The following is a 19,747-nucleotide window of genomic DNA, read 5'->3' as shown; positions in this document are numbered from 1 at the left end:
AAATATTGAAATCTCATTAATTTAAAAAATAACTCCCTATATAAAAAAAATCATAATTTAATTTGGAAAAACTTGAATAAAACAAAAACACTATATATATATTACTAGAGAAAGATATTTTCTACCTGTGTCTGACTGACAAATTTCAAGAGCCACAGTCAAATGTTTGTGCTGTGATTATAGTCTTGCTGAACATTAAGCCTGCTATAAGATAAATAGGTCTTTTAAAGCTGGATCAGTTTACAAATGAATCCATATTTTTCCGTAATTTCCATTGATCAGTGATCAACTTAAGTTCAAGATTTATTGTTGCTTTGCATGGCTCTAAGTGCTGTTGATGAAGGATGTAGAAAAAAGACAAAGCTCTTGGACTTATATGACCAAACTCGATCATGTCTGAAATAGCGATAATATGTCAACGTTATGCAAATCTCAGATAAGATGAAGGAAAATAGTCCTGTTGCTATGGAAATATACGAGGTGGAATGATAAAATTGTCACACTAGAAAAGACGGAATTCCATTTTTGTTTGATGCTCCCAGTTCCAGATCCGTATCAAGGTGGTGATGGTGACTGAAGGCGTCCACATTGAATAGATGTCACCTCTACTACGCAAGCAAGTTAGCTGAATTGATTTTTTCAATAAAAGTCTTAAAATAAAGCTCTGTTTTCTTTAGGGCAACAAATATATTGTTTCATCCTATACTGAGTGCAAACGACACCACCATCACAAAAACAGGATTTGAAAAAGATTTGAGAGAAAGCCCAGAGAATAGTTAAAATAAAGGTGGTTGGATATCCTACAATAATCAAAATCTCACAATGGTTGAACTTCTCTCTGACCAAACCGTTGATCATGTATAGGATGGGGAGAAATTCAGTATAGACCACGCTGCACAGGATATGCACAGAAGCAAATGGCGTTCTGGATAATGATGAATTAAGAGCATCTATAATAGAAGCTTATTCAAAGACTTATTCTTGTGTTAAAAGCAATGTTGCAAAAGTTTAAGTTATATGACATTCAGAAGCATTAAGTACATATCAGCAAAAATCTTGGAATTGGAATCTCTAAGTTAATGGATGATCGAGTGCTTGCAAAGGTTGAAACGTTTCGATTTTTGTTTTAAATTACCCCATCTCTCAAAGTCTCACCTTCAATATATGCTTAATGCCAGAAATAATACCAACTGTAAACAATTTACTGCATATGATTAAATGAATATATATTTATATATATATATATATATGATGCCCTTAATTGGTTCCTTAATGAATTTCTACTTTAATGTTTTTATGTGCCCCTTCAGTGTGACATTAATAAAAGACCAGATCAATTGTGCTCTTTTAAACAGCAGTACAAACTAAATCTTAATAGCACCAGTGTTTATGACAGAACAGATTAACTTCATTGGAAAAAGTGTATTTTAATGGCACTTAACTCATCAAACAATGTTTCAGCTGAGTTTTCATTGTATTAGTTATTTCACACAGAAACCAATTTTATTCAAATTTTTAATGTTTAAAAAAATAATTAGAAAAAGTATGCATTTTTTTTTGTAACTTTACAGCAAGACAAAATTGAAAGAATTAATCCATTGTAAAGGGGTGTCTATTCAATTTCGGCATTTAGTGACAAGAATCCTATTTAAAACTTAAGCATAATAGATTGATAAATAGAAATTTAATATTTTTAAAGAAAAGCATAAGCATTTAAAAAGGTTATTTGATATTTAAGTATAACAGATGGACGAAGCCTCATCTAAAGATACGCAAGTTCATCTACTTCTCTCACAAAATAAAGATAAAGATAAATTGCAACTTTTATTCTAATTTCCTCTCAAGTCAATGATTCGCTGACATAATTGAATGTTAAAGTCTTTAATGGTCAGTCAACTTGAAACCGGAAATACTAAAACTGGTTTGACAGGGAGACAATCATCGATCATGAGATAAAAATGAAAAAAACGGTTACTTGGCTAAGACAATGTCAGGTAATCAGATATAAAAATAGAGAGGAAGTGTTGAGTAAATAAGGAATAGAGGAGCACATAAGAAGCAAGAAGAGAGATGGAGTGTAAGAGAGGTAGGCAGAGAGAGGGCGAGAGTGAGGGTATGAGAGGGCGAGAGAGAGAGAGAGAGAGGGCGAGAGAGGATGGGAGAGAGAGGGCGAGAGAGGATGGGAGAGAGAGGATGAGAGAGGATGGGAGAGAGAGGATGAGAGAGGATGGGAGAGGATGGGAGAGAGAGGATGAGAGAGGATGGGAGAGAGAGGATGAGAGAGGATGGGAGAGAGAGGATGGGAGAGAGAGGATGAGAGAGGATGGGAGAGGATGGGAGAGAGAGGATGAGAGAGGATGGGAGAGAGAGGATGAGAGAGGATGGGAGAGGATGGGTGAGAGAGAGAGGATGGGAGAGAGAGGATGAGAGAGGGTGAGAGAGAGAGGATGAGAGAGAGAGGGTGAGAGAGAGAGGATGAGAGAAAGAGGGTGAGAGAGAGAGGATGAGAGAGAGAGGGTGAGAGAGAGAGGATGAGAGAGGATGGGAGAGGATGGGTGAGAGAGAGAGGATGGGAGAGAGAGGATGGGAGAGAGAGGATGGGAGAGAGAGGATGAGAGAGGGTGAGAGAGAGAGGATGAGAGAGGGTGAGGGGGGGGTCAGATGGAGACGGTGGGGGGATCAGATGGAGACGGTGGGGGGGTCAGATGGAGACGGTGGGGGGGATCAGATGGAGACGGTGGGGGGGATCAGATGGAGACGGTGGGGGGGATCAGATGGAGACGGTGGGGGGGATCAGATGGAGACGGTGGGGGGGATCAGATGGAGACGGTGGGGGGGATCAGATGGAGACGGTGGGGGGGATCAGATGGAGACGGTGGGGGGGATCAGATGGAGACGGTGGGGGGGATCAGATGGAGACGGTGGGGGGGATCAGATGGAGACGGTGGGGGGGATCAGATGGAGACGGTGGGGGGGATCAGATGGAGACGGTGGGGGGGATCAGATGGAGACGGTGGGGGGGCAGATGGAGACGGTGGGGGGGGGCAGATGGAGACGGTGGGGGGGGGCAGATGGAGACGGTAGGAAGGAGGTGCAACGAGAGACGGAAAGATACATATGCACTTAATATTCTACACCTATAAGAACAGTCTGATTGATGGTTTTGCATTATTAGATTAAACGAGTTTTTAGGAGAGAGATTGGTCATTGATGCCATACATAAAGAATCGGTAAATCCGAGTGGATTGGATGTAGAAATTATATTTTCCTCGAAGAATTAATACTAACACCAAATCGTCCAATTTAAGACGGAAGGAATAAGATTTGTAATTGCGTTCTATACTGGAAACTTTTCCTACCATTCAAAGAAGTGAAAAGAGAGAACACCAATTTCAAGAGCCACACTTTTTACTCAGTTTCATTAAAGCTCGCTGATGTGGTCAGATTTAGAAAGTCAAGTAAATTTTGCTTTTAAGTTTTCAAATATTTTACCATCAAGTATAAAATTTATTTACTTTATTTGCTTCCGACCATTTGGCATAATGGTAAGTGTTTGCTAATGGTTCGGAAGAGATCAAGGACAAATGAAGTAATCCAACGTATGGAGTGGCACTTTTAATTGCTTCAGATTTGATACGAGGGGTGTGCAATAAGTAATGCCCCTGGTCCACTTCCAGTTGTCTGATCTACAGGGTGGTCAAAAAGTCAGGTAACATTTTAAAGAAAAACGATATTAGCAATACACGTATATTTAAGTACCATACATTGAAATATAAAATGAAACAAACATGAAATATGTTTATTTTGTTAATTGTCGTCCATTTCTCTCTATCAATCGCTGGAAGCGATTAACCACTGATTGTGTAACACGTGTAATCATGTCAGCTGATATCCGCGCAATCTCCTCTTCAATAAATAACTTTAAAGACGCTATTGTATCAGGCTTCTTGCCATAAACGCTATCCTTTACATAGCCCCAAAGCCAGAAATCAGGAGGGGTAGTTTATATATTACACTCAAATATTTAAACAAATAATATTAAACGAATAGAGATTATGTTTTTTCTACCTTTAACATGTTACCTGACTTATTGACCACCCTGTAGCTGAAATTTTACATGTGCAATGGTTTATATCTCTACGGGTTATGTGGCAAATTATAGCTCTGAACTAATTGTGGTTTCTGTTTTACAGATGTTTGAACTGAGTCAGGTGTGAAATGGAGCCTGTTGAATGTCGAGCAGTGATCTGGTTTTTGTATTTGAAAGGACGCACACCACAGGAGACTTTTGATAAAATGAAAGAAACTTATGGTGATAATGCCCCATCATATGAACTTCTAAAACGCTGGCATCGTGAATTCAAACATGGCCGGAAGTCTGTGGAAACAGCTCCCAGACCTGGTCACTCCCCTTGTGCCATTGATAACATGTGTCCGTCAAGTTGAGGCTGCCATTTTCGGAGATCGGCGCATTACTATTCGCCAAATAGCCCAAGATGTCAAGAGTAGTACAGGGTCTGTGGAAACTATCATTAATGATCATTTGCATATGCATAAGGTGTCTGCCAAATGGATTCCCAGGTTGCTCACACCATTCCAGAAGTGAGAACGTGTCGAGTGCTCGAGGATGAATTTGGAGATGTGCCAAGAAGACGAGTCAAAGTTTTTCAAAAGACTGATTACACAGGATGAAACTTGGGTCCATCACTATGATCCAGAGACCAAAGCCCAGTCAATGCAGTGGAAGCACTTGGATTCACCACCTCCAAAGAAGGCAAGGGTGCAGCCCTCCACTGGCAAGGTCATACTCACAATCTTCTGGGACCAGGACGGAGTAGTGATGACAGATTTTCTGGCAAAGGGTACCACAATTACAGGAGCCTATTATGCTTCACTTTTGAGGAAATTAAGGGAAACTATCAAAATCAAGAGGCAGGGCAATATCAGCAAAGGTGCCCTCCTCCTGCTGGACAACGCTCTGGTCCACAACTTGCATGTCGCCAGATCAGAAGCACAGGCGTGTGGTTATGAAATCCTCCTTACTCTCCTGACCTTGCACCCCCTGATTTTCACCTCTTGCCAGCCATGAAGTTGTTTTTGAAAGGAAAGCGTTTCCCAGATGATGCAGCCTTAATTTCTGAAGTCACGTCGTGGTTGGAGGACCAACCTGGGGTGTTCTACAAAAACGGTCTCCAGAGGTACATCAAACGATGGGAGAAATGCATAACTCTGGGTCGTTCCTATGTAGAGAAAGACTAATAACTGTGCCAAGTTTCGTTGCTCTACTGCTATGGAAAGTGGGTCAGGGGCATTAATTATTGCACGCTCCTTGTATAACAGTCTTTTTTTTTGCTAGGATCATAATGTAGTATCTGTTCTGCTGCTACACTATCTGTTTTATCCTTAGTTGGTGAAGGAGAAATCCCTCTAGACAGATAACTTTTTTTTAATCCCAATCCAAAGTGTTACTTTTTGGGAGATCTGGATTTTCTCCATGTTCAAAAAATGACTTTGTGCCTAACTCTGCACTTATGGTAAGACAAATATATAGGGATATATTTTATGTTTAGTGGAAAATAAAAAGTAATAAAACTCTATTTTTTTAAGCAAAATTAGACATTTCTGAAGTTCAATTAGACATTTCTTCCTGAATCTATGCTCAATGAAAAATATATGGCCTTCGCATTACAATATATTTGTCAAATTTACTAACATTAATTTCAACATTAATTTACAACAAAACGACATACTTTCATTTTACAGTCTATAAATTAAAAATTCCGAACACTTTAACCCATTAAAAAGAAATAAGTCACAAAAAAGAATATTAACTTTGTATCTGCATTTGAAAATAATCAAATTCATAGGGAAGGTTAAATTAAATTAAAGTGAAAAATTGTTAAACTTTCCAAGTGACAACAAGACAGGTTGCTTAACTAGATGGATTTCACACAAAATAATGTAAGAAAAATACAAATCTGAAAGAAATCTTACAAGTCCTGCAATTAAATGCATTAGATTGAATTTCGTTTGTACAAGCAAAAGTTTTTCTGATTTTCTAATGCTGATGCAACGAGTAGAACGGAATAATGGAAAGAATGGCCCTTGAAATAAGTCTCTTGCGTCCTGGAGCTTAATGAGGAGGCCTTTTAATATCCAACACCATGGTTGAAAGCAAACCTTTTTTTTTTGTTTGTTAGTCCTCAATAAAATGAGATGTAAACATGAGGATTCATGTAAATAGACAAAGATAGAAACAAAATATATCAAACAATACCACTCAACATGAGTAAACGAAATATTTTAAGATAGTTTTGACATGATGTCAATGTTCAATTGTTCCAAATGTTCTTTCCAGCTGAAAAAAAAATATTTGAAAAAGTAAAAGGAAAAAAAAAAAAAATGGATTAAATCTGGCAATTTTACATAAATATAAAAAAAATTAAAGATTTGAAATTTTCTGTAAATATTGTTCAACCAAAGATTCATTTTGCACACAATTTCAATGTGAAAATCAATGTCAGCAACTGAAAACAAATAGAAATTGCTGTTAAAAGATGGCATTTAAAAGGTAGTTAAGCAACATCTTTCCTTTCAAACAGGTTTGATTAAATGAAATAGACACCTATTGATCATTTTATTATTTTTAATCCTCAATGTTTTTTAATACTGGGTTAAGATTATTAAAAAATATATTAGTGATGGGACGGTTTCAATATTTCTGATTTTGATACAATTAACAATTCTGTTCTGAATTCCCAATTCCGATGCAATTACTGACTTTGATTCTTTTTAAATATATAAATAGAGTTGTGTTTTGTGTGGGGGTCGAATTACTGCAAAAACTCATATGTGCATATATTTTTGCAAATGTAAAACCAAGTTATGGGTGTGACCTATAGATTTTAGTTTTACTGGCACTTTATAAATCAATATTTATTTCATCATTAATACAAAGTGTAAAAAATAAGTTGTAAAGAAAAACAAAGAAATAAATTATTGGCATTGGAAAATAAACAAATTTTTCTGATTCCGATACCCCAGTAAGTTCCGATTTTTTAAAAATTCTTGATAAGAATTCATTATCCCAACACACACACACACACACATATATATGTGTGTGTATATATACATGAAATGTTCAGAGTTAATGTTTCAGAGAAATTTTATTTAAACATCCCAGATACACTTATTTAATTTAAAACATACACAAAGAAAAAAAAATGTGGAGGACATATTCTACAGAATAGGCCTTCCTGATCTTGCAAGCACTAAGCTTTCTTTTTTCATTGAAATTTTAAAATCTTTACATTTATTTATTTTTTTTTCATCTCAGAACTTGGTGTACAAAAAAAAAAAAAAAAAACACATCTGGGATCTAATTTCAGTCTCATTAAAATTTATCTCTTCCAAATAAAAGTGACAATAACAGGTTAAACCAGTTCCTTTGAATGAGGAAGTTTCATGGGAATATTAAATTCACAAGCATTCCACGGTCAATTGTATATCTCCATTAGCAAAAATGACAATGTTAGGTTTTTGCAGAGAGATGACAATATCCTCTTACATACAACACCTGGAATTTCCAAATTGGTCACCCATCTGAAACTGACCAGGCTCAACATTGCTTAACTTTGGTAATCTTACAAGAACCAGTGTGTCAACATGATTATGCCGTATAAACAAGTGCTCTTTTCATATGCTTTTATAGAAAGAGTACATGGTTAATTCAGTTAAAAGTCTAAACCTCTCGTTAATTGCTTTCATCTTCTGATGTTTAGGTATGACACAAAAAATGCCAGTTTAAATAAGAGTAAAACAATTAAATGCTTAAATAAGAGAATGATTGACTTACAAATTTACCAAATTATTGAAATAGAGATGACATTCAATATGATGTGGAATATTAACTAACCATCACACAAGAAAATACATGGCTTCCTTAGAAAGAAAAAATACTAAAATGAAACCGCCCTTGGAAACAGAGGTATGAAAAAAAAAAAAACCAAAACCAATACGGAAACTAAAACTGTCATATCACCCAAATCTAATCACATATTTTGAGTTTTCCCCTGAGCGGGGTGATATGATGCGTCTCATGGCCAACATTCAAGTAGAGTTCAGTGCTTGCTTGCATGCCTTTACACTTTCAGTTACCACTACTAGTTCACCTGGCATGAAAAATAAAACCAAGTGTGCAAGTCTATTTACCAGCTCCTCATCTGAGCTGGATGTGGCACTGTATTCAATTTCTAAAAAGAGCCAATAAATGGAACAAAATAAAAAAAATTGTCTCAACCTAAAAGCACTTCACCTCTAATAGAACAGATACTACATTTTGATCAAAGCTAGGTAATGTACAAACATTTCCTTACTAATTTCCTTCTTTACCAGAGGCCATATAAAAATATAATAGGCGAGTGAACAATAGCTACATTTATAAGGGACTTCCATCTCATTAATTCTTGTTCTACCCATTTATGAATGCCCTTTAAGTTTCTAAAGCGACAGGAGATAACTGAAATCATTACTTTCGTGTCTGACTTACATTTTAACTTTACTGGGACTTTTGTCATCATTAATTCATCTGTTACCCAACTAGAGCACTGTTGCTATAACAAAGATGGGCTCAATATTTAGCATCTGCCTTCAACTCCAAAACCTTTGCATCATGCATCTCTCAGAAGAGATATACACCCCCCCTCATTAATAATTTTAACCATGATTAAAATCATTTTAAAAAAAATAAAAAACAAATAAAAAAAAAATCAATAGGCAAAAGTTATCAAATCAAACTTGTTTGAAAAATAAAATTTTTATAATGGATGACTGCATGTTTTCTACAACTTAGAAATAAACAATAACAAAAATGACAGTCATAAAAATAGAGTAAAGTAGAAGAAAAAATGCCTACAAAAATAGGTTTTTGGCAAATAGATTATTTCTCACTCACTTATAAATATATACGCACACAGTGATGCTGACAGCTATTTAATGGAGTTCTGACACAGAAAAAGGTGGGTTAATAATAATTAAGTACACAGTACTTAAAAAAAAATAAAAAAAAAATGTTTATTTAAAATTTCCTAATGTATGGTTATAAATTATTTCCAATAAAATAGGTTCTGGTATCATTCTCCAACAACTTTGTACTAAAATCATTATTTATGTTACCCCCCCCCCCCGAGTAAAAAACAATATTTAACAAATATTAAATGTCTGAACATAGCTATGACTTCTCTAGAAGACTGTACACAGCAGAATAATATCATGAAGACTGTTTAAACTTAAAAATGACTCATTTTTGGATAGTTACAATATAGTAAACAAGTCAAACATTTTAATCAGTAGTCTAAACACTTAATGCAGAATCTGACCAAAGAAATTCCACTAATTTATATATATATATATATATATATATGTATATATATATATATATAATTTGAAGTGTTTTTATTTTAAAAAATGAAAAGTATGTTTTTAAGACTTTGTGAATTCAGTGCCTTTTATAATGGACAAAATTTTAAGAATATAAAAAGGCTGCATTTTAACTTGTTTTCCACCAACATATCAACGTCCATCTTGCCGTAACGACATCTTCAGTAGTTCAGCCATTATCCAGAGGGGGGATTAATTCACAACATAATCCTTAACTGTTAACCTAGATGGCACAGTATCAGTGAGAAGAAGTATTTGGGTGGCAATAATTAGAGACAACATAGCTGGCCAGTCTTTGATGGTGGAATCATAATTAGTTACCCATCTTGTGCAATCTTGCTCAAGACCACCTTGTATTAGCCATTATAGTTAAAGATGTGATGCAGGCCAGGGAAGAGTCCAATTTGATCGGAGTCGGGGAGACGAAATAGAGAAGAAAAATAGACAAAAATGGACAAAAAAAAAAAAAAAAAAAAAGAGCAAAAGATATGGAGCAAAAAAAAAAAAAAAATGGACCAAAAATACTGAAACGCATAGTCAAGCAAAGGGAGAAATTTATTTCTAGTGACCACCTAGAGAGTATAAAAGTATCATTGCACTGTGATAATTTTGAATCACAGAAATTTCTGGAAAGGGCATCAGGCAGGTGTATTTAAAAGTTACAATGAAAATGTAGGGGAGGGGGGGATCAATATTGAAGGAGGGGGGTATTAAATCAATTTTCAATTGAGGGTTGAGGGTATAAAAATATTTGCAGTCCCAGTGAAAATCATGAGTCATGTAAATAAAAACGAATAGATTTTTTGTCATTTTTAAAAGATATGTAATCACAAATGTGTTCACATTAATGGAATGAAGAAATCTTTAACATCCCTGAAATCTTTTCACTGGCAATTTTTAAATTTAGAAATGAAATAAATTTGTCCTTTTCTGTCAGTTATATTTGCTTATTCATTTGCAATTCTATCTCAAATGTAAAAACAGCTTTTTTTCTGACTTTTGCATATTTGAGGAAGGTGAAGGTCTTTGAGTGGCTCTGGGCCTTGACAAGTGGTAACTAAATAGTTATATATAAAAAAAAAAGTGAAAAAGAGATGGAATTCTCTCTTCATTTCTCATTCATAAATGGGACTTCCTGTTAAATTCAATATGTCTACTTGAAAAGGTTTCATTCAATTTATATAAGTATAAAAAAGAAAAAATTATTTTACTAGAAAATATGTAAAAATTTTCATTCATCTATTAAATTTTCTTTATATTTTTATTTTTACAACAATTGTAACACTAGTTAAAACACAGAACTACTTGAAAACCTTCACCTTTCTCTTACTTGCATGCTTTCTCTCTCTCATTATTTTCATTTCTTTCAGTAAGAGAAAGAGGGGAATGGAGATAACGAGGTGAAAGGAGTGAGGAGAAGGAAAGGGGAGTGAGGAGAAGGAAAGGGGAGTGAGGGGAAGGAAAGGGGAGTGAGGGGAAGGAAAGGGGAGTGAGGGGAAGGAAAGGGGAGTGAGGAGAAGGAAAGGGGAGTGAGGAGAAGGAAAGGGGAGTGAGGAGAAGGAAAGGGGAGTGAGGAGAAGGAAAGGGGAGTGAGGAGAAGGAAAGGGGAGTGAGGAGAAGGAAAGGGGAGTGAGGAGAAGGAAAGGGGAGTGAGGAGAAGGAAAGGGGAGTGAGGAGAAGGAAAGGGGAGTGAGGAGAAGGAAAGGGGAGTGAGGAGAAGGAAAGGGGAGTGAGGAGAAGGAAAGGGGAGTGAGGAGAAGGAAAGGGGAGTGAGGAGAAGGAAAGGGGAGTGAGGAGAAGGAAAGGGGAGTGAGGAGAAGGAAAGGGGAGTGAGGAGAAGGAAAGGGGAGTGAGGAGAAGGAAAGGGGAGTGAGGAGAAGGAAAGGGGAGTGAGGAGAAGGAAAGGGGAGTGAGGAGAAGGAAAGGGGAGTGAGGAGAAGGAAAGGGGAGTGAGGAGAAGGAAAGGGGAGTGAGGAGAAGGAAAGGGGAGTGAGGAGAAGGAAAGGGGAGTGAGGAGAAGGAAAGGAGATGTTAAAGAAAGTGGGTGACAATGCCTTGTCTTAGGGGAGAAGGACTTTCTGGTATTAGCTGGGTTAAACATACCTCCAAGGTCAGTATCATTTAATAAAGCTAGAGTTTATAAACACATACATTATTTACTCTATAGTTTGTCAAACTTTAATAATTATTGCGTAAACCAATGGGTATTTACAAAAGAAAAAATAGAACAGCGAATAAAAAAAAAATCAAAAATCAAATCTTTTACAAAATATTAAAATCTAGCGTTAATATCTTGCAACCAATTAAAACAGTCTAATTACTGACTAGAAGGAAATGCTTAAACAGAATAATTGCTTTCAGAGAATAAAATCAATATTTTTCAATGTAGATAATTCAAAATAATAATCAGTATAAAAAGATTAAATTACATTCAAAACATATTTTGTATTCTTTATTATCATCTCTTGTCTTACTTTTAATTTCTGATACATTTTCTTTATAATAGACACCTTTGTTATAATTATTCTCATTGTAAATCCAAGTCCCTAAAGGAAAAACTTGTCTTCAATTCTTATAAATTATTTTAGAATAAATTTTGCTTTCTAAATTCAATTAAAGCTTGATAAATATCAAATAATATTGAAATAATTCAATCCAATCATTATTTCTAATTGGAACATAACAATCGAAAATTAGGATAAATATTTAGTGACTGCATTAACATAGTTGTCACTAAATTGCAATGAACCGATATGAATACAAAGGTTAAATAAAAGCTGTAATATGATCACTTCTTTCAAGATACAAAGCTCTAACAGACATCATAAGAGGAAATCTATTGCATTACCTATCCCAGAAAAACTTTTGCTGTATAACAGAGGATTGTTTGGCATGATGGCTATTATTACCAAGTCATAAGAAATCATGTCAGAACCGGCAAAGTGATGAGGTCATTTCTTCTCTATATTCATGTTGTTCTAGATCTTGTTCACAACAGATGAGGGTCAAAAGCCTTATCAAGAGAGAAAGAAGAGGTACTTTAACCACCATAGTTCACTTTTTTGTTTCCGAAAATATGAATAAATATGTGAACTGTATAAAAAAAAGAGTTGTTGCTACGTCAATCAGATCATGTTACAGGTTGACACATGTGGTTCAGGTCAAAACATAAGCACAGTTCTATGACTAAGCACAGAGTTTATGCAGGAGCTCAACTACGACACTGGTATCACTACAACCAGACACAGATGGCTAAGGGCAGCAACAGTATAAAAAAAGAATTGCCGGATAACAGGAGAATGAGCTTCATCATAATCAGATGAGAACTGTGCTATGCAAGATTAAAAAATGAGGTTTCGTAAATGAAAAAAAAAAAAAATCATTAAAAGAAAATATTCATTAAACTACATTGCTGACATACATTTACTACTTATTGTTTCTATTTACTTGGATCCCCACGAAGGCAGAGTTAGACACAAGGTTAGACTTTAATGTGGGGAAAATCCAATAAATTAAAACAAAAATTCAAATTGTTTGAGCCTAGGACTTCTTTTTCACAGACTGAGGCAAATTGTTTCAGAAATTGACTACTGACCATTTTATAGTCAGTGGAGACTGAAACAGTGACTAAGTGAATCACTTTTTCAGTTAATGGATGTTCTAGATTTTTTATTTTTTTTTATTTTACCACAACTATGCATGTTATATCCACAGTGAATACAGTGATATGAATGAAGTAAATAATGGATTAAAAATCTGATTGTATATAATGCACTGTAAGCTGACTATTTCTTCTGGGGCATGATTGAGACCAAGACCAACAAGCATGTTCACAACAAGGTTAACTCTCTAAAAGCGACCATCATGGAGGTGTTTGTTGTAATCGATAATGACATGGCTGCTAAAACATGATTAATTTTGTGCCTGTCTTCAAATGATCATCTCAGCCAACAGTGTTTACACTGAAAAATAATGTAGTATATAACTGCTACTAAATAAACTGTCAGACCTCTACATATACAAATTGTTTTTATTGCCTATTTAGTTGTTTGATAGCAATGTCACTTGCTATGATTGATGAAAACCATAAAACTACAATATGATGAAATGAAAATTAGGTTGAGAAAACAATCACCGTCCAAACAAGTCGAAAAGGAGGCTATCTAAGAAAGAACCATAACTCAACATTATTAGCATGTCTTTAACTAGAAAATTATGAAAAGACAGTTAAGATATTTCATTATTTACAAAGATGACTATATTTTCCCATCAATTTGGCATAAAATCAATAAACTATAACCTGCCAGTTTTTAATGAGCAAAATATCTAGTATAGTTATATATTAGTAATTATATACATGAAGATCAAATGCCCAATATTGACTGTATGTAAATCTAAGTTTAATGAGCTGAGGCGGAATACACAGCTGTTGATTCTTTTTCTATGCTATACAAACATGATATATAATAAAAATACACCTGTTATTATGCATATCAAGTTTAAAAATACAAACAAGTCTTTGCTTTGCCAGTATGATCACACAAAATCAAACAGATTACAGATCATTAAGATGGAATCATGAGCAAGCTAATATCCTAAAAGAAAAAAAACTACAAGTTTGTCTAATTCTTCATCTATGAGAATTTTATTACTAAATCCTGTACTTTATAGGGTTAGTCCCTACTTATTTACTTCTCTATGAGGGGAAACGTTTGATATTATGTTCTTTTTTACTGAGGAAAGAAATCAACTTTTCAAAAAGCGGCACTTTAGATTCGGGCAAAAATAAATATTTTCTCACAGTCAAAATCCCTTTGACCAGGGACAGAATAGATACCACACCGGATGGTCAGTTTAGTTTAATCTATAAAATAAAGCTGTCAGAGTTTAGTCCCTTTATTTGTATGACTGTCATCTTTGTTAAAAAATGATACTCTTCTAAATCAATAATAAAAATGATATTAATCAAAAATTAAAAATAAATAAAAAAGGCACCGATTCTGATTTTTATTCCAACTTACTTTCGCCATCCGATAAGAGGTTTCTGTCTGTCTTCTTTGGTTTGAAACATGAGAGAGACTGCAGCCAGACTCCATGCCAAAATGAGGAGGATACCGGCAATAACTACTCTGATGGGCGCAATGGTAAATGACATCAAACCAATCTGGAAAAACAAAAACAAAAAAAATCGTTAGTGATGAAGTGAACAATACTGAAAGAGACAAGTGGTTGCTATTGACAACAAGACGCCATTGAAACAAATTAAAAGGTAATCAGAATTTACTTATGATAATGACACACTCTCATAAACAGAAAATCTACCTAATAAATGGGTATTTTTTAAAGTTTTTTTCTCTTCAATGTAAGCACTGTTTAAATTTAAATTTTTAAGTTTAGAAATACAGTATAAAGCAGAATAAACATTTGTTTAAAAATCAACTAAGTTTCGACAATATAACGTCATTATCAGAAATAAAATCAGTTTTCACTAATTCATTTCACGTACTAGCTAAACATTCCTCTCGATTTAGAATATTTTCAAATATTGCAGTGAAAGATCAAGAGACACCATGCTGTGAGGAAAGAAAAAGAAAAAACACAAACTGATTTTAATCCGGATGATGGCGTTATACCACCAAAACTTATTTAATTCTAAACAAATGTTTTAATTCTGCATTATACTGGCTTTCTAAACAATGAATTTCAATTTACCAGTCTTTTCTACCTTTTCTTACCTCACCTATTTCACAACCTTAACTACTTAAACTCTTCATTGCTAAATCCTATGGGTATGAGAAAAGAAAGGGGAGGGGGTACCCAATAACAAGGTCCTAATCTAGGAACTTTGAGGAATGTAAAATTACCATTATTCTTTAACCAGGAGTGGTAATATCTAACTGGACATTATTTCTGGATGATCCACTCTGACAAGGAATCATAGTACCTGACTGGGCACTACTCCCAGATGATCCACCCTAACCAGGAGATGTAGTGCCTATCAATACCCATACATGTATAAAATGGAAACTATCATTTACAGACTACATATTTGTTTACAAAATATATGCCTACAAAACAAATTCATCCACAAATTGTATGCAAAACATACAGTGGAACCTCAGGATACGGTGGCCTAGGATATGTTTTTTTCAGGTTACGATGTTTTTCCTGCCATTGGTTACAATATTTGCCCCACCTTACGGTGTTATTTATCGTTATTTGATTATATACATGTTTATTATATACTATACTGTATTTGGTTACTAATTTTTAATGCCGTATCCGGGGTTTCTACTGAATAGGATTCTGACATAAAATGTCATGAGGGTCAACAGGCCATAAAACCAACCAACCAAATATGTGAATTAATAATATATAAGGAGAGAGCAACACTAGAAATAAAATAAAGCCATGATCGTAATAATTTAATTATAAGTATAAAAAATACAATATCAACTACAACAAAGGGCACACGAGCGAGGAGAAAAAAAAAACGGAAACAAAAAGGTGAAAATGGAGGGAAAAAAATAACTTTCTTTTCATTGCAGTTTCCCAACCTAATAATAATCATAGATGTTAGAATTAGCTGTCTGTTGTTATTCCTGCAAAAGCAGTACAAGTTGACTCTGCTAATTATAAAATAACTTTGTTGCATTAAAAGATAAAATAAAACTATATAGAATAAAATGTTTCTATTTCTGTTTCAACACAAACTAATTTCTAAAGCCAAAGCTAAAACGCACAAGAATTATATAAAAAGACCCCTCGCCTCACTGTTTCAAATGAAACACGGCTACAAGAACTTCCTATTGGTCACACATGGTTTCTTGCCTATTCAATAATGTGGTTTTTCCTAAGCATAATTTCGATGTACATTGCGTTAGAGAATTTTTATGTTCTTGTAGAAGGAATAGTGAAAGCAGGCTGAATGTCTATTACAGAGAGAGATTGAAGGAGAAAGAATGTGAATGTTTGGTTAATATGTCCATGCAAATAGATATGATGTAATTGTATATGTGTGGTGCACATGTATAGATGAGATATATATAAGAAAAGCATTTCTTGCATGGCATGAAAATGATTAAACAATGTTTTTATAAACTTTAAAAATTATAGTACAGGATTTAATTGGGAATTTATCAACTTTCAAAGTACACTTTCATAAACTTTATAAAAGAAAAATATAAAAATATAATTCAAATTGAATCTAAACGTTACCATGGATTTATTTTATCTTATGTACATTTTGTTGCTCTTTAACTAATTTATCTATTATTTAGCAATTAATGATATAGATATATAATTTTCCACTAAAGTTATGTCAGTGCAAAAAATCCAAGATAAATTTTTAGATTCAATTTAAATTCAATGTTTTATATTTTACTTTTTAAAGTTTATAGAAGTGCACTTTGGTAAGTGATAAATTTTAAATTTTGACTCTTGTACCTTTATTTTTAAGGTTTAAAAAAAACATTTTGTTTAACTATGTTTATGCCTTGCAAGAAATGCTTTTCTAACTCGTATCTTAATTTTTTAAGATTATATCTTAATTTTTTAAGATTATATCTTAATTTTTTGAAGATTATATCTTAATTTTTTGAAGATTATATCTTAATTTTTTGAAGATTATATCTTAATTTTTTGAAGATTATATCTTAATTTTTTGAAGATTATATCTTAATTTTTTGAAGATTATATCTTAATTTTTTGAAGATTATATCTTAATTTTTTTAAGATTATATCTTAATTTTTTTAAGATTATATCTTAATTTTTTTAAGATTATATCTTAATTTTTTTAAGATTATATCTTAATTTTTTTAAGATTATATCTTAATTTTTTTAAGATTATATCTTAATTTTTTTAAGATTATATCCTAATTTTTTTAAGATTATATCTTAATTTTTTTAAGATTATATCTTAATTTTTTTAAGATTATATCTTAATTTTTTAGTTTAAATTAAAAGACTGATGTACTTTTATATGCCTGTAACAAATGGAATTGAGTTTTTGTTTTAATTGGGTTGAAAAAGTAAAGTTTTTGTAAAATCATGATTAAAATCTAATATAAAAAAAAACAAAAAAACAATTCTATTGTTTAGTTCTATTTTCCTCATTTGTATCTTTTTTTTTCTTTTTTACTCTCTCTCTCTCAGCTTTCATATATATTCTATCTAGATTATTGAGCACTGTTCAATTCAACTTAAGATTTAATAATAGTAAAATTATATTATAACATACCAGCCGTATTCAGGGTATTGCGTACTCTTGGATTCAGCATCTACCATGTTCCAAGTGGCCTCCTGCATTATTGTATGCACCTGTCTATGGAATTGGGCACTATTTCATGTAGCATATAATATTGACAGAATATCCTACTGTATTAATAACACTGGTCAACAATAAATTTGTTGTCTGCATTTTTCAGCTGATTTAGGACGAATCTGATGCTTTGAATCCAAAAATCATACTGATTTTGTTCAATCAGATCCAGTGTTTGAGCTATGTTTTTATTTTTGTTCACATGTACGAATGTGTGGAGCATTTTAGAAGTTAATAGGGGGTGTAATGCCATATCAAATAATTGTCTTGATTGGAAATGATTATTTTAATGGCAAGCAGTATTCAGGTTTGATAGATGTGGCCGATTATGTTGAAAAGGAATCTGTTTGAAATCATAAAACCTTGAAATCTTCCAAAAATTGCTCAGAATATTGGCCTGTGTGAGAGGAATTAGTGCCTTGCAAAGAAAAGAACATTATCAACAACCCGGTGGTGGACAGAGACAGAATACTCTTTCCTTTGCTGCACATAAAGCTTGGCTTAGTCAAGCAGTTTACCAAGGCTCTGGACAAGGTTAATGACTGCTTCAATTACTTGTGCTAGGATTTTCCAAGACGACACTACCATTTATGGTAGCACATCTAAGACAGTAAACGACCAAGTTCTCTCCAATTCTCTCTCCTCTGATCTTGAGCATGTAGTACAATGGGGAAAGGAGTGGCTGGTTACTTTTAATGCATCTAAAACCAAGCTTCTCTCTTTACATCATCAACATTCTGATCCACATCTGGCATCAATTGAAATGAATGGCTCTCGTCTTCAGGAGGCCTCAAGTTTTGACAAGCTTCTGGGCTTGACCATTACTCCTGATCTTAAATGGAACACGTACATCAAATCTGTTGCCAAGGCCGCTGGAAAAATGGTGGGATCTTTCTATCGATCCAGTAGATATCTCACTGCTGATGCAATTCTCTATCTATATAAGAGCCAGGTACGTCCAAGGATGGAATACTGTTGCCACATCTGGGCAGGAGCTGCTAGAAAGGACTTGTCCTGCCTTGATAGAGTTCAAAATAGACTTCGTAGCCTCGTAGGAGATGTCCTTTTCTCTTCCTTGCAACCTCTATCTCACAGAAGAGATGTTGCGAGTTTGTCTCTGATGTATCATTATTTTCATGGAAAGTGTTCGACTGAGCTTCAATCTATGGTCCCCCCTCGCCAAACTTTCACAAGAAACACTCATCTAGCTGTAAACACTATCAATAATTCCCCCCACTCTTTATCTGTGCCTAAACCTAAACGTAGATTCCATGAACAAAGCTTTTTTATTAGAACTGCACGCCTGTGAAATTGTCTTCCATTTTCCTGCTTTCCGGCTGACTACAATATGGTTGTCTTCAAGTCTAACGTAAATAAGTTCTTGATGAGCCGTTCCATATAAGTTATCAAATTTAACAAATTTTCATTACTAATGATTATTATATTGTCCAATTTCTACTGTACACTCTTTAACCCTTATCCTTGAGTGGCCTCTGGGCCTTGATAATGTGTTGATACCTATGAAAAAAAAAAAAAAAAAAGAAAAAGTCCAATGTGAACAAGTTCTAATTGAATCGTCCCCCTAAGTAATCCAAGTTACAAAATTCCCACTGTTTACTATGCTAAAATCACAATGACTAATGTATACCTATTAACCCTTATCCTCGAGTGGCCTCTGGGCCTTGATAAGTGGTGACTCCCATGTAAATAAAAAAAAAAAAAAATCGATCGGAGAGGAATTGAAAGTTAGCATCTTTGTCCTCAGATTCGGCAGCTCATCAGAGATCTAAAGTCCGGAAATGAATGAAGTGGAACTGAAATCATGAAAGGCATTTATTCTGATAGTGAAGAACTTTCTTGGCAACAATAAGGCCAGAAACTATGCAGAACTTAACAACATGCTGACTCCTTTCAGAAACTTGAGCTGCAACATGAGCATCAAGATGCACTATTTCACATATAGACCGGTTTCCTCAGAACCTGGGCTC

At 34.1% G+C, this 19,747-nt stretch overlaps 1 protein-coding gene across 2 annotated transcripts in view; it reads right to left on the bottom strand.

Annotated features, from left to right (window-relative positions):
* The window catches only part of LOC145297641 (lysophosphatidylcholine acyltransferase 1-like), a 306,578-nt gene that overhangs the window by 112,415 nt on the left and 174,416 nt on the right, over positions 1–19,747 (bottom strand). For both annotated transcript variants that reach the window (XM_080143748.1, XM_080143746.1), the window contains exon 2: positions 14,460–14,602. In XM_080143748.1, the coding sequence (XP_079999874.1) occupies positions 14,460–14,602 (143 nt within the window). The remainder of the gene's footprint in view (positions 1–14,459; positions 14,603–19,747) is intronic.

The sequence above is a fragment of the Euprymna scolopes genome, chromosome 18, assembly GCF_053919585.1.
Source record: "Euprymna scolopes isolate OS-2025 chromosome 18, ASM5391958v1, whole genome shotgun sequence".
Classification (NCBI taxonomy): domain Eukaryota; kingdom Metazoa; phylum Mollusca; class Cephalopoda; order Sepiida; family Sepiolidae; genus Euprymna; species Euprymna scolopes.
The sequence above is the reverse complement of the archived record's forward strand: the minus strand, read 5'-3'. Positions and strand labels throughout refer to the sequence as shown.